Here is a 15874-nt window from a genome sequence, read left to right on the forward strand (position 1 = left end):
ATTACTCTGTTGTTTTTTGTCTGATTTGGATGGAATTTTCAGGGATTGTAGTCTCTGCTGAGTGCATGAAGTCTGCCAAGTTTCAAGAAGATGGGTACAGCGGTTTGGGGGGAACTGCACCCCAACTTCTTGAAAGCAAAACTCCTGTCACGTGTATGTGTTACACCACAGGAGGGTGAAAACTGCAGGAGTGGTGGCCCCTGGTGAGGCCACAAAGCCCTCCAAGTTTCAAGAAGATTGGTGCAGGGGTTCGGAAGGAACTACACCTCAAGCTGTGGACAAACAAAACTCATGACATGGGCGAGACTGTGTGTTAAGGTGCTGCAGGGCGAAAGCTGCAGGGATGGTAGCCCCTGCTGAGGCCACGATGTCTGCCAGCTGTCAAGGACATAGGTGCAGGGCTTCTCTCCTCTCGCTGCTGACAGGCAAAACTCATGACATGGGTGCTCCTGCAACTGTGTCTTTCTTGGGGGAGGGGGGGCAGGGGAAGACACTACTGCAGGCCTGGCTGCTAAGCTACTGTGTTACCAGTTACCAATCAATCATGATTCACTCAGGGACCAGCTCAATACACAGTAGCTAGCTAACATAATCAGTTAATTAGCAACAATTAACACCTACAAAACCACAGACTAAGGAGAGGAAATAATCAATATAGACAATCAACTGCCCCAAGAGGGAGACAGTCAGTTGCACAAGCACCCATGGCATGAGTTTTGCCTGTCAGCAGCTAGGGGTGCAGGGCCCCAGAACTCAGAACCCCTGTACCGATCTCCCCGACAGCTGGCAGGCTTCATGGTGCTACCATGCTTGCAGATTTCAGCCCGCTGCGCCTTAACACACACAGTGTCACTCATGGCACGAGTTTTGTCTGTCAGCAACTTGAGGTGCAGTTCCCCCCGAACCCCTGCACCGATCTTCTTGAAACTTGGCAGGCTTCATTCTTTCAGCAGAGGCTACCACCTCTGCAAGTTTCATCCAAATCAAACAAAAAACAACAACTTTATAGATATTTCATTGATTCCCCATTATACCCTATGGCCGGATCTCCGAGGTGGCTCCAAAGCTTCAGAGCCACTTCGGCCGGATCAAGTGGGAACCTGATCCGGAGCTCTGGATCGGATCACTGGCATCTGAAGTGGCTGGATCCAAAGCTGGATTGAATAGCTGCCTACTCACACAGGCCTAATGGTTATGGTTGTTAGATGCACAATTCTTTTCACACTCAAAATGAAACTTGGATGTCTGCAAAAATGTAGTATAGACCTAGCTTAAGGGAAGGCCAACTGAAATCCCTGCCCCAAGCAGGGCCTTGATAAAGCTCCCCACAGCAGGGGCACATAGGGACACAAAAGAGTTGTGGGGTACCAGTGAAAAGAGGCCTGCAGACAGTTAGTATATGTTAGCTACCCAGTTTTGGTACCTTGTATTCCTACAACTTGCTGGGAAGACTGAGAACCAAAGTTATGCTCCTGTGATCTCCCACAAGGAGATCATCCTCACTCTATGACCTTCGCTCAAGGCAACATCTCACAACACTGAAAAGAAGTAAGCCTCTGCCCTCCTCTCCCCACCCAGCCCGTGTACTAAATCCTCCCTTTGTGCCCACCGAACAACGCAGGAACCAGATCAGATGTGGTCCGAGTAGCCAGAATAACCTATTGTGTGTGAAAGGAGGGAGAGACTAAAGGACTACAGTGAGCTTACGGTAAGTAGGACAGCCATTCATTCAAAGCAAAGAACTTAATCGCAGAATCAGGGAAAGATGCTGGTTCAGCCATTCTGTTTGTTTCTCTCCCTGCCCTCCCATCTCCCCCTCTTCCCTACAGTGATTTCACTTGCATTAGGAAAGCTGATGATTTTCAGTTCCCTTCAGCAGAGTTTCTGGCAAAAGCAAGGCTTTTAAATGTACAGCTGGGCAGAAGATTTGTAAAGAGACATCATTTCAAAAGAAAATGCAAATTGCTGCGACTTTCACCCTTCCCCCCTGCCACTCTTCAGACCTGCTTTACTGTTTAGTAACTCTAAATCACACACCGCTGGGATTGATTTATCAATATGGACTGTAGCCTTTTCTGATGCCCCACTGCCTATTATTTCCCTATTTTAGCAGCCAAAGAACTGGAAGATTGTGAGCTTTGCCAGCCACTGGCTTCTACAGCTTGACAGTTTGGCTTCTGTTACACCCATTTTAAATCAGCCCTTTCTAAAGGTAGGAATTTCTTACCAAAGATATGATATCTTGCCCAACTGAGCAGAAGTGTTGAGTTTCAGGAGACCTGATGTCCCTTGATGGTAATGATACCTGTACTGGACTGGCACCTACCATTTACACAACAGCTCAATCATAACAAGCCCACTTCCTCCCCCAGCACCATGACAGTTGCTTTACAGTGAGGAAGAAATCACCATGACACCAAGATTACTGTTACGTGTAGTAGCTTGGACATTGCTGCAGGACACCACAGTTAACTAATGTTTCTGATTTGGCCTCTTGGACCTGGACGTGACAACTCTTGACTTAGGACCTTTGTGAGAGAGCAGCAGCTGGATCTTCATGGCATTCCAAAAAAGCCAAGGAAAGACTGACCCTTGCCACACATCTCACCTGGCCCCACAGTCTCCAGGTGGGCAGAGCCCAGACATCCTACTGTTGACTCTGTGGGAGGGACTGTGTCCTCATACACAGTTGTATGGGGCTCAGTAACAATGGGGCTGCAACACCAACAGTGGATGCTAGGAAGCATTGCATTGCTCTAGCCAACATCAACCTACTTTCAAGGCCAATTCTCCTTAGGTAGAGAATCGCAACTTGGAGGGAGAAGAAGATTCCTGGAATTAAAACAAGTCTCAGTTTGCTCTTTAAAAGGGACTGCTGAGACCATGTGCAAGAGGTGGTCCAGTGGAGACTTGAGAGAATCCTTGTCACTGACAGTCAGATTTAATTGCCTAAGTCCTTTATTTTCACTTTTATACACTAAAGGATTTCCATAGCCAAATGTACAGGTCAGCCTGTGGCATAAATGGAGCCCCACAAAAGACTTGCCAGAGGCAGAGATGCATTTGGAGTGCCATAAAGCTCAGACACTGATTTCCCTCTTTGCCTGGCTGTTTGCCAGTCTCAGTAATATTCAGACCAGGGCTGTCCCACTTTGGCCAGGTGCTGCATAACATGGGGGCCACATGCTGCAGGGGTGCCCCCCTCTAACCCCTGGATACTGCTGGCTGCATGCAGCCTCCCTATCCCTGGCATAAGTCAGCAGTGTGAGAAGTGGCTGCAAAGACCACATGTTAACTGCTTACAGGTCACTAGTTGGACAGCCCTGATTTAGACGACAGAATGAAACAGAAGGACCTAAGGCAGGGTGGGGCAATTATTTGCGCCTGAGGGCCCTGAATAGGGACTTGGGGCGAGCTGTCACAGGCCAGGACAGCATCCTCCCTTACCCCACTGTCACAGGGCCATGCAGGGAGCGGATCATGGCTCTGCCCCAGGGCCTCGGCCCCACATTGTTAGCTCCCCATGGTCCTGGCCCAACCTGCCCATCCTGAGCCCAAACACTGCTCTCTAGCTGCCTGTGGCTCAATCCCATCTTCCCTGACCATGCAGGTCCTGCCCCCAGCATTGGATACAATGCAGTGGGGCCAGGCCTGGCAGCAGCCAGAAGGAGCCGCTGCTGCTGGGAAGCGAGTCTGGCTACTGCTCCAGCTCGGCTGTGTGCCTGAGGGCAGAGGGATGGACTGGCTACATATGTTATGGTCCCAGCTACCCCCTGCGTCTGGGCTGGGTGGGACCAAAGGACCTGCTGCAGGTCAGATAAAATCCCTGTGTGGGTCATATCTGGTCCATGTAATTTGCCCACCCCTGAGCTAAGGGGTTGCATAGAGGTAACCACACCTTCAGGTTAAATGTGAACAATGCACAAGCAATGGAAGAGAAGTAGCTGGCTCCACTGTTAAGGTTGCAGCAGGGTTTCTGGTAGAAGTTATACAGAAAAGTATAATCTGACAGGAGTCTTGCAGGAAGCCACATGCTAGGAGTTGCAGGAGGATGGAAAGTCTGCTGATAAGAAAAGCAGAGGAGCTCTATGCAAGGAGGTAGGAACTGCCCTGCAGTTTGTGGGGTGCCGAGTTATCTGTCTCTTGTCAAAACAATTTGCTGCACTCACCTAGCATGATGGCATCCACTGCTCCACCAGGACAAAACTCAATCATGATCTAGAAAAACAAGGAGAAAGGAGGGATTAAAGTCATGTACAAATAAAAGGCCTAAAATATTTCTAAAAGGGGAAGCTCTCCATGAGATGGGAAAGGATGGGACTTCCTTTTCAGTTAAATCTGCTTTACCTACTCGCCCTTCCAAAATAGCTGGCTCTCACTAGTTCTCTGTGCTGCCAGATGTATTCACCACTCCACCAGCTGCATGGAGCTGCCTAGGGGCTTTGCTAACCAGTTTCATTCCCAAGGTAGCCTGCCACATAGTCTTCATCTGTTATGTTCTCATCATGCAAGACATTTCATGAGAAACAATGGGACAGAGTCTACATTACTTTATGCTGTTTCCAACAGACACGGCACACATGAACATGGCTGAACCCACCAAAAACCTCATTGGAGGTCCCCACTGCACAGAACTGTAGGAAGCAGAACGGCATTTCCTTGGCAACAACATACAGGCAGTTTGGTTTTATACTCACACACGCAAATCCCACCCAGCCCAGATCCTCATACCTGGAGGCCCATCTGGAGCAAGCTAAAGGTCTAAATCCTGTCTTCATGTTTGTTTACAGTTTTCAACTGCAGTTAGGATCAGGGGCAGTTCCAGATATGTGAACTTGCCAACAGGATGAGATAGCTGTCATAGCAAGGAGCTGACGTGGCTGGAAGAACTATGCAGCATTTTGTTTCTAAAAAGAGGAGTTTGGAATTTTTATTTTTTTTTCATTGTTCAATAGTTCACAGCTCTTGATCTCAAGCAATTTGAGAAAAAAAAATGTTTCAACACAGAGCTGCAGTCAATAGCCAGATTTTTGCTGCTCACCCTAGGGGAATTAGCATTTCCTTACCAATATCCCAGGATTCTTCTGATTTTTGCTACCACCCTTCAAAGTTCAGTCATAGCAACCAACTTTACAGCATTCTTTTAGCTAGCACTGCTCCTTTATCTGTTGGCCTGATCTCTGCTGAACAGCGAGATGCCTCTTGCCCTCTCCCACGTTTCAGAATTTCTGCTCCAACCTCTTGCCCCTTTGGTCAGGGATTCCTACATCAACACCTCAGGGTTACTGGAAATGTGTCAAATCTCCAATGTGGAGGGCAAAGCTGTAGTTTGGCCCTCTTTGCCAGCACATTTTTCATGGAAAACGTCAGCAGCAACCATGAAGATGCCATATTTCCATGCAAAAGGCTTTCCAAACTGAGTGGCCAGATTATAACTGTATTAGCGATGGTCAACGATTTACTGCTCACTCAAGAACAAAAGCCTCTTAGTAGATTAGACACGAGAATGGATTAATGTCATTTGGAGATGATTCCTCAATGTGCTACCGAATTGCATGGCTTTGCCCTTTAGTAGACTGTAGGCAGTACAGACTATAATTATCATTAAGTTTGGCCACTTGGAGACTTAGTCCGATCACAGCAGGTTGCTTTGCTTTATGTCAGAAGAGAGATATCGTCCACAAAGGTTTGACCCAAAACGTGACTGACCTCCTTCCCCGCTTTGTACCGATTTATAACTTTGAGTTCCCACAACAGTAGGCTCAGAGAGTGCATTTAAAATTGCCTGGTTGCCTTCTAAGAGAATTTTGCTATTTTGGGCTAAAATTTAGCCCTAAGAAGTGACCTAATAACTGGCCGCTATGTACTCCAGGGTGCAGGGGAACAATGAGCTCAGCATCAAACTTTCAGGAGTTGAGAGAAGAGTGTGAAAAGACACTTTAAAAAGTGTCCTGGCCATACCTGTCTGTGTCACAGTGCCTTACTGACAACTAGCCAGGCAGGTGAAATGCCAGAGTTTACTACGGAGGGCAATGACCAAGGACAGCGCTGCTGTTTCCTGAAGTGCCACAGGACAGAGCCACATAAATGTCACCTGTCCATGGAGCCGGCTTTTGAGATGAGGCCACACTGATCAGTACTGCCTGGGGAAGAGTGGGAAGGAACTGGGACAATGTTTTACCACCCATTGGTGCTAGAGAGAAGCATTACCTAGATTGTTAAACCTAAGTATCCCCAGTTTAACATGAGTGGAAGTGCAAAGATTGCCCCAAGTCTCACCAGATGGGGTCACTGCATCCCCCTGTCACCAAGAGAGGCCAAAGCAGCCTTGATTAAATGTCAGTCCTCACTTCATTCAGTAGGAGTGGATTCTGCCCCACCCATCTGCAAAGCAGTTCTTCACCTGTGGAGTCTCCTGGATTTCCAGAAGCATTAAAGGCAAAACAGCACTTAGTCATGAACTTCCATCCAGAGGATTAGAGGGCAAGATATTCGCCTGCAATTCAGGACAGCAGGGATTTGTAGAAAGGGCACATGCAAACTAATTAATCGGGAGGAACAAGACACTTAAATCTATTCCAAAATAAAGTTCTTTATTGTTCTTTCTAGGGGCATACGGGCCAGAAGGAAACCCACCTAGAAAAGAAGGCACCTTTATTCATCGGCAGTCCCCTGAACTACTACTCGGCAGCTTGACTGGGTTCAGTTCTGGGACTTATCCTTTTCCAAGGATTCAGAAACCTCCAGCTCAGTCCAGAAACTGGTTCCATGTGACCTGTGTCTGAATCAGTCACAAAGCTTCCTGCCTTATGCCACAAGTCCCAACTGCATGCAAGTCCATGTCCAACAGGAGCACCCACCTACAGGTTCTGCTCCGGAGCATCCAGGTTATTTCTGCACTTTGAATTCTTTGGGGGGATGCACATGTCAGAAGGCAAAGCCTCAGTAAGAGTCAGGGATTTAGAGACCCAGTCTTGAAGCTCTAACATATGTAACTTCAGAGCAGTGCTGAGCACCTCAGCCCCTTCCAAAACAGGAGGTTAAAACTGGCAGCCAGGCAACATTCACTCCCCTGCTGGAAGCATGTAAAGTTAAAATACACTTGACATTTCCCTCCCCATCCCTCCCGTCACTCAGAAGAGATCTGCAGAGGTACAGAAGCTAACGTACAGCTGTCCTCACCAGCCCTCCAGCTCCTCAGCACTCCTAGATAGATGCTCCCTCGGGAGAGCTTGCGTGCTACTCAGCAGTGCGAGAAGACATGGTACTCCAGAGGCTCTGCTTAGGCAGAGGCTATCTTTTGTCTCCAGAGGAGAGCTCTAAGTGATAAACCCGGCTTTGTTTGCATCAATATTTGATGCACTAGACCTTTGAAAAACCTCTCTCTTGGTTTATGGTAGGAGAAGGGAAGGGGGAGGAGAAAGCCAGGAAAGCTAGTACATCTAAAACAGTAGAAAATGACTAAGTGGGTGTCTATGCATGTGCATGCAGCATCGTCAGACTCTGGGAATCTGCTGAAAAATTTTTGAACTTTCCAAAGTCAGAGATGCCAAAGAATAAATCAGGGTGGGGCTGGTTGGTCTAAGCATCTAGAAAGCACTCGGGTTCTTTTTCAGCCCTGAAATCCTAATTTAAATAAATCCTACTCACAGACCTAAATTCATCAAGTCCAATGACCTGAGTTCATCTTTCAGTGCAGGACACGCTGTTCCACACAATGCTGCAGTCCGCGGGGTGGAATGCTAAAGCACGCACTGCCCATCCTGGGAGCACGGCCAGCACAAAGTGAAAACATCAGCGCCTGGGTCTTACAACCATTAATTTGTAAGTCAGGTAGAAATCTTGTTCTGGATGGTCAGCAGCAGCTGTGGTCTCAAATCTGAAGCCATGAAATGAGAGGGCTGAGGAAATCCGCAGAAAGCCGGGATCGGCCACCGCATAGACAGCCTCGTCAGATTTAAAAGCAGAGAGAGGGCAGTGATCTCTCAGCCATTCACACGCCCCAGAGAGCAAGCACCCTGGTTTAAATGAGAATCTGGACAAGTTTAGGACAGTCATAAAAGACTGTGATACGAGTGGATGTGCCTGTGCACTGATCATGCCTGTAACTTATTAAAAGACTTCTGATATAGATTAACTCTGCCCCATGCTAGTTCTCACCTGCTTCACTGTGCTGCCTGGCTGAACGGGTCCATGCCTACATGCCTCTGCAAACTACGCCTAGCCTGGGACCTTGTCATTCCAGGGATGGCACTCATTTCTATCCTCTGATTATGCCCATTTTCATCTCCACACCCCGTGCCACATTAACATCTCTGGGAAGCGAGCCCTTCCCATCCACTCACTAAGACAGCACTTCTCTTAAACCCGTTTGTCCCTTTTCTGGGGAAGAGGAGGCTAACACAGTAAATAAAAACAGACTGAGCAGCCACCCTGTATCTTCATTCAGCTACCTTTCAGAATGCAAATTCTTTGGGAGAGGGAAAATGCAGGCTTACAATGCAACGCACGTGGCTGGGACCTAAAATCTACCCTTCAGCAGCCGAGCACTAATTCCTCTACTGTAGGGGTGTCAAATATGGTTTGCAGGCCAGATCCGGCCCATGGAGCTTCTCCGTCCAGCCACTGCGAGTTGCGGTGGCATGGCCTGCCACACGATTGGAGCTGTTTGGCTCTGGTGGTCATAGCTGCTGGTAGTGAGCTTAGCTTGCTGCCTCTGAGCCCAGATCCATTGACACTGCTGGCAGACACCTGCCTCCTCCAAACCTGGCACTGAGGCAACCATAGCAGTCGTCCCCATGCCCCGGGATGGATCCAACCCATGAGGAGCTCTGCAGTTCAGATCTGACTTGAGGCCCCAGGCGAGTTTGATGCACCTGCTCTACTGATTTGGCACAATAGCATCGCACAGGAACGATGGAACAAATGGCTCGGTGTAGCTAGACGCTAGCCTCCCTCTAACCAAAAAGACTTAAGCCTGGCTCAGCCACCTTCAGCCCTTACTGGATCTTGCACACGGATGACATTAAATGTTTATACCCCTTGCATGCACAGGTAACAGTACTGCTGGGCTGCAGCCTTCTCAGAAAGCCACTTCCTCAAAATACAAAATGAAACTGGGTGATGTGGTGAGCCAACGCACCCCTCCTCCATCCAGGGCCTTGTACTCAACAACAGAGGGAAAACCCACTGCTGGGTCTCTTACAGCAGTTAGGAGGGGTTTTGGCAAACATCCTGTTTACAACTATTTCCTCAGTGCTATAAGGTCAAGGACTTCTTGAGTGAAGCCTGCTGAACCTGGCTACAGGCTCAAGGCTTCAGGAGCGGAGGTGTAGCCTCAACAGTGACAAGCTCCTTACCCCACTCGCCATCTCCAAGTGGTTAAGGCTGCCATTGATCTGCTGGGTGCCCGTCTTCAGCATTTGGTTTGAAATCTGAGTGCAACTGCAACTACATCAGTCAAACTACAGACTGCATTTTGAACTGTTTTTTTTGTCACAAGATATCCCAATGATAAGAAATAGGCTGACGCCATTCTTTGGTGTAGGCAGACTACAGAAACAATAGAGTCGACAGACATAGAGGCATGGGAAGTGCAACAAGCGCAGTCTATTATCTTGGAATTGAATATTAGCATATAGGCGCTTTAAAAGCAAAAGAGGTTCACCCCTCCTGCCCCGACCTTCCCAGCTCCCCAAATATGTTGCTATTCTAGACCCCGCTGGACTCAGTCCAGAGGGTGACAGGCTGGAGCCCACTGCTTGGATTCAAGCAGAATATTACATGCTCACTGACTTGGGTTTCAATTTAATGGAAAGCCCTAAGCTTCAAAGGGGTTCATTCTGGCTCCAAGAATCAATCACGTGACTCGAGTTTTTATGATCTCAAGGGAGAACATATTCTAGCTCTCAAACCACGGGGGCAACACTTTTGATCTTGCATACATGAAAGAGGCCTGCTTATAGTCGCATCCAAGTATCAAGGAAGGATCTGCCACCTCCTCACCCTGTGCATTTGGAGCAAAAGAGCACGCAGGATTTTAAGGGAGGAGTCAAGAATCCACACTCTTTTCAAGGCCTGGAACACATGGGGTGACACAGGAAAAGTGAAGACCAATCAGTTAAAGCTGTGGAGGGACCTCAGCTCATGTTAGGATGAAGTTGTACTTCAGTTCTGACAGTGCATCCACATAGTTTCATAGATTTAGGGTCGGAAGGGACCTAGTAGATCTTCTAGCCCGACCCCCCGCCAGGGCGGGAGAACAACAAAACCCCAAAACAAAAACGGGACTTAAATGAGTCCAGCCATGTACAGGCCTTGTGCCTTTGCTTAAGTTCTTTCAAGACAATTCTGCTGAAATTGTCTTAAAATGGTCTTAAAAGACAATTCCAGTGAGATGTTAAATGCCCAACACCAAAGATTAACCCCACAGCAAACTGAAACCACTTTGCTTCTGGATCAGCATATTCCCAGAGGAACTCAATGCCCTCGACTGATCTGCTTCAGCTTTCCTGCACAGCCCAGCATAGATGAGGCCTATAAACTCTTTCCAAATGCATGGGGTGCATCCGTCCCTCACTCCCTTTTCCCGGTCTTTGTGCAGCCTGCAGTTGTGTTTATGCAGAAAGCGGGAACATGTGTTTCCCTTAATGCAAAGGTGGAAGCTTGTCAGTCCAAAAAAAGGTCACCCAGTTTAACGTAAAAAATACCACGGACTCAAATTGTTATGGAGCTTTTCAGTGTATTGTTAACGTGCTTATTCAGGAGAAAACAACTCTAGCACCATGTAGAGAAAAGGCAGGGCTTTGGACTAGCTGGGTCCAACTCTTCTTATGACTCTTCAAAACGGGAAAAAGCAGCAAAAAAGCAGACCATAAGCAATCTCAATGAGTAACTGCAGGGAGCAAACAGGTCCAGTGTTTCAGCTAAGCTGATGAGCTCAAAGTCCATAGTCTACCCACTCTTGTGCTTTTTAACAAGTGTCCCCTCTTTTGAGCACATCAAATCAACACTTTTGCTGAAAAATCCCTAGAGAGCTCCAATGGATAAAAAGTTATGAGCACCACTGTTGTTGTTAATCCCAATTTTACTTGAAGCTCCAGTTTGCTAGTGTCACAATGCAATGTCCTGCCACAAATAAAGCTCTGCTGACAGCAAGTAACAGGCAAGGCTGAAACCTCCCCCGAAACAATGCCTCTAATGTGAACAAAGGGCAAGTTGCATTTCCCACCCACAGGGCACTGCATCTGCCCTCGCAGAATGGGTGTGGACCATACTAAAGGAATTTATGACACTGCCTGTGACAACACGGGAGTGGACCTTCCAGTCTTATGTTCCTATATTTGATATAAGAAGCTGGAGTGAAGGCAAAGCCTTTTAGATGCAGCAAAAAATTCCAACCTGTATCTAATCTAGAGCACGTGGCTTCCAGGCTATGAATTTCATGTCTTATAGATGCCATGGGGTGGGGGAGATCTGAAAGGACAGGAAGGACATTGCTTAAAGTCTGTGTAGGGTTTAAGGAACTTGTTGACTCTAGGGAACTTGCGCTCCACCATAGCTGCTTTTGCCCAGGGCGAGTTTAAACAAAGGGCACTAAAGAGAGGAAACTTCTCTTTTTTTTAAAAAAGTTGCTGATATGGTTAAATGAGGACCGGGGAGGAGCAACTGATGTCTCCAAGCTGTCACAGTTGTGGCCAGTAAAGTTGAATAAAATCAACAAGAGTTTTTGATATCACAGACTTCTTATTGATCATCTGAAGCAGCAATTGCCTAGGTTAGGAGCGCTCAACCACCAGCCCGTGGGCCAGACTTGGCCCATGGGACTTCCCAAGGATCCAGACACATGGTGGAGGAGAAGTGGCAGCAACGTTTACTGCCGCTCCCTTGCAACTAAATTCCAGACCCGTGGGGAGCCCTGCAGGCTGGATGACATGGCCCTGCATGCCAGATCATGCCAGCATACAGCTGGCTCAAGCCAAGGCACAGGTGGCTCAGGGTGCAAACAGTCAGGTCAGTGTGTACCCAGGTCCTTGCATACTGGATTGCACCCATGGAGCCAGCCCCATGTCATTCACCCGGCGCACGTGGTTAGAAGGCTGGGTGCCACCGGCCTGGGTCTATTGGCCAAGCACTTTTCTGCTCCCAAAGATTGTTGGGGGGGAAGTCCCTTCCTGTCAATGTCCCTACCACCTCCACGGCAGTGGGAAGGCAAGGGATGCTCAAAGTCACCCATGCTGGCTGGCCAGTCAACATATTACAGGCAGCATGGACATCTAATCCTTCCATTAGAGCTGAGCACCTCATATCACCTCCTGAGGGGAGAGTCCACAGTATCAGTTTCTGCCTTGCTCTGACACTGGTTTAATGGTTAGCACCTAGCTGCAATACTTTTACAGGTGAACATTAAGCCTCAGCGTTCTTTCAGAAAGCTATTCTGGAGTGTCAAGGCTGCTACTACAGGGTACAAACTGTACCAGGGCAGGTGACAGCAGTGTTTCAGATTCTAGGTCATCTCCACTTAAAACACAGCGCCGTAACAGCACAGGTTGCAACTTCTGGGTGCTGGTTTTCATATGCCCCAGGGATCAGCTTTCCTCTTCTCCAGCCACAGCTGCCAATGCTAGAATCTGTTTAATAGCAGCAACTCCTACAATTTCCTCTCTAGGTCTGTGCTGGGGATTTTAATCTTTACTGCTAGCAGCAGGGTGCTTTTGCACAGTAGACTGCAGTAGCAGAGAGATAACCAACAGCTTCCTGCAGTTCTGCACACTAACTAACAAGTCTGTGCTCCAGTGGCACAACAACCTTTCAGCTGTCTTTTTATTTGAGCTTATGTGAGAAGTTCATACTAGCTCTTCTGCTCTCTTCAGGTATAGCAGAAAGGGTCCCTGGCATCATCCCTTGACATTAGCCTTCTCGCTGATAGCTTAAGCTTCCTTTATGCCTTCCAAGAGTTAATTTCTGGAGAAGACAAAAGGGCCCTAATTGATAGGACAGCACAGAGAATCGTTAGATACCAGGATCCACTCATATTGCTTACCAAGGGGTTGGCTGATCACTCAAGGTGCTGCTTTTTGCAGTGAGGGACAAGATGTAGTATGTGCGTCACGTGTCACAGATTCTGCTGCTAATGCTAGGTGCTGCTCAGCCTGCCCTGGGAGCTGCCTCATTTAGAAGTATTAACTAAGCTTTTTCCTCACGAGAAATTGCATCCTCCCGATCTGGCCCTGAATTCCCATGAAGCCAGCACGCAATTGTCTAGCGGTGGCTACTGCCGTCTTGCTCTCAGAAGTGTTAGTTTCTCACACCTGCCTTCCCCTTCAACTTTTGCCACGGTTTTTGCCTCTAGGCCAATCCACAGCATGCCTTCCTTCCCTCCCTGCCCCTGCTGCTGCCGCCGAAAGGCCAAGAGGCAAAAACTGCAGCAAAAATAAGAGCAGAAATGGCGCCACTTGCCATGGGATGCTGCCACACTTTTGGTAGGCTGTGGAAAAACGTGGACTCCACATTTGGAAACATGTTATGACCTCCAGCTCAGCATCTGCATCTCTCGGCCTGGAAGGCAGTCACCCGCACTTCCTGCTGCAAGGCCTGCAACCAGCTGAGCAGTGCCGCAGTCAGAGCAGTGAAATTACAGCGTGTGTATGGGAAGGGAGGTGCAATATTTATCTGGTCCTGCTGGAAGTTTACTCATGTCCCCACAGGAGACTAACTCTTCTTGACACAAAATGAGATCCTGCCTTATTAAAGGCTACTGCAGTATTGTAACCCTTGTGGTTGCTGCAGCTTCAGCCTTACCTTCAAGGGAGTCTCTCACCTCCCCTCCTTTTTCAAGTTACCCAATAAATGCAATGCTTTCAGGGAGGAGTCCACCTTCCACTTGGACAACGTGCTTCAAAGGCTGCTGGCTGCTGCACCCTGAGGTATTTGGGAGACTTTTCAGAGACCGCGTTTTCATTCTAGGTAGAAGGCACTGCAAGAACCAAGCTCTAGTTTCAGTTCTTTCATTTCTAGAGGGCAACAGCTAGCTCCCATGAGAAACACAGCTGCCCAGCTGGGGAGACTAAGTCAACTGTAACTTGCTGCTTCAGCCTAGTGGGAACATCAGAACAATCATTTAAATGGGGAGAGGAAAGACAGCATTGAACTACTTTAGGAACAAGACATGTGGAGCACTGCAGTTCTCACCCAGTGCAGGGGTTTCCTGGCACATACCTGCCCACAGGAAAAAGCAGAAGAAACAATGCAAAGAGCAGCCAGGCCTGTGATTAGCAAGCTGCAGGAGCGTGGGGCGTCAGGCGTGGGCTGGCAGGGGCTCTGTGGAGCAGCAGAGAGAGGGAGGAGCCCTGCCAGCCTGGCCCTGCGCTTCTGCCACCCTGCTGGCCCCGGCTCTGGTGGACCTTGTACTCCCACCCAGCTGCTGCCGAGCTCTGCACGCACATTCACTGCCCCTTCCTCTCCCTGCCTGCTACCACTTCCAGTGCTTCCCTGCCTGCAGCTGCCACCGCTCCTCTCCACCTCCCCATCGGCCACTCTGGCACCACGTGGCTCCCGGCCGGGCAGACCCAGCTGTGGTCCCCAGGGCAAGATAGGGGAAATAAACTCTCCCTCTGTCCCCTTAGCCTTAGGGGGCCATACCAGGCCAGCATCTGGCCACATCCCCACCCCTGCTTGGGCTAGAGAGCAGAGAGGTGGGGCCAACCCTGCTCTCTGGAGCTGACAGCACAGCCAAGCCCAGAGCTGAAAAGCATGCTGGGATGCTAGGGGACTCTGGTTTAACTTAAAGCAGGAAGGGATCTGGGACAGAAGTTCCATGAACCAGTTTGACTCAAATTAGTACATTTAACCCAGTTTATCTTAAACCAATTTTGGGCATTTTGAAACTGGTTTATGTGCACTGAATGTATGTTCTTTTACAGGTCTAAACCAGTTTCTGATCACTGAAACCAGTTTACATGCAAATTCTGTCCCTAGCCAGGAAGTGCAATTCTGCTGTGCGACTGCTGCTTTGAGGACACATGCATGAGCATCCTTTCTGCTGGTAGTGACCACTGATGTTCTTACTGCTTGGCAGCTGAGTTCATAGCTGGGGAAGAGCGGGATTTGGCTGTTACTCAGACCGTGACAAACCTGCTGAGGACACCAGGGCTGTGCATCTGTTCCAAGGGCCCAGCCTCATTACTAATAATAACAAGACAGTGAAATAAAAGAACCTTTCAGTGCTGGGGGTTTTCTTTTGCTGACTGGTGGTTAGAAAGCACACATTTTCACAAGTAAAACCGGGCACCTTAGGCCTGGGGGAAGAAGGAACAAGAGCCAGAGGTAAGAAACCCCAGCAAGGCTAATTTTAAAGAGTCATTTTTTACACTGCAGTCTCCATAGGCAACACTAAGGCAGTGTCTGTGCTTGCTAGAAGGAACAGTCTGAAGACAAAAGTTCAGGTCCTCCTTTCCTTGTATTTAAACTGAAGGCAGGAACACTAGCACCATACTAAGAAAAAACACTTATAAGCAATGTCATCTTAGGTAAAAAACCATAAGTCATGGGCTGCTGCTTGAAATTCAATGTGTGCACATTAGGTAACACTGGGTTGCCTTGGTAATAATCAACCCCATCATGAGTAAAGTTTTTCCATTCTCGTTACTAACTACCCTGTTCCTCTAATAGCTTGTATCACTGGTGATAAACAGACCTCAGAGAAAGACGCAGATGTGAGTGATAAAAATCCATTCGATCCCTTTCAACAAGTCCTCACCTATACCTCAGACAGGGGCTCCCATTTTCTGGCATAACTGCTGAGAAAGCAAGTGCAAAGATTTCAGCTAAACAACCTAGCACCACCCTTCCTCTGTTAAAAAAAAAAAAAAAAAAA

The 15874-nt window shown here is 48.3% G+C and overlaps 1 protein-coding gene across 3 annotated transcripts in view; it reads right to left on the reverse strand.

The window, feature by feature from the left end:
• Positions 1–15874, reverse strand: part of STK10 (serine/threonine kinase 10) — an 87052-nt gene that overhangs the window by 32977 nt on the left and 38201 nt on the right. Inside the window, exons 1-2 of one of the 3 annotated variants that reach the window (XM_019506422.1) lie at positions 7655–7908; positions 4170–4218 (exon numbers count right to left, since the gene is read on the reverse strand). In XM_019506422.1, the coding sequence (XP_019361967.1) occupies positions 4170–4215 (46 nt within the window). In that variant the 5' untranslated portion in view covers positions 4216–4218; positions 7655–7908. Of the gene's footprint in view, positions 1–4169; positions 4219–4731; positions 4781–7654; positions 7909–15874 lie in introns of those variants that run through there. The other 2 variants (XM_019506421.1, XM_019506420.1) reach the window with 2 other exon arrangements.

Source organism: Gavialis gangeticus, unplaced genomic scaffold (assembly GCF_001723915.1).
Source record: "Gavialis gangeticus isolate Ggan-Ray unplaced genomic scaffold, GavGan_comp1, whole genome shotgun sequence".
Classification (NCBI taxonomy): Eukaryota; Metazoa; Chordata; order Crocodylia; family Gavialidae; genus Gavialis; species Gavialis gangeticus.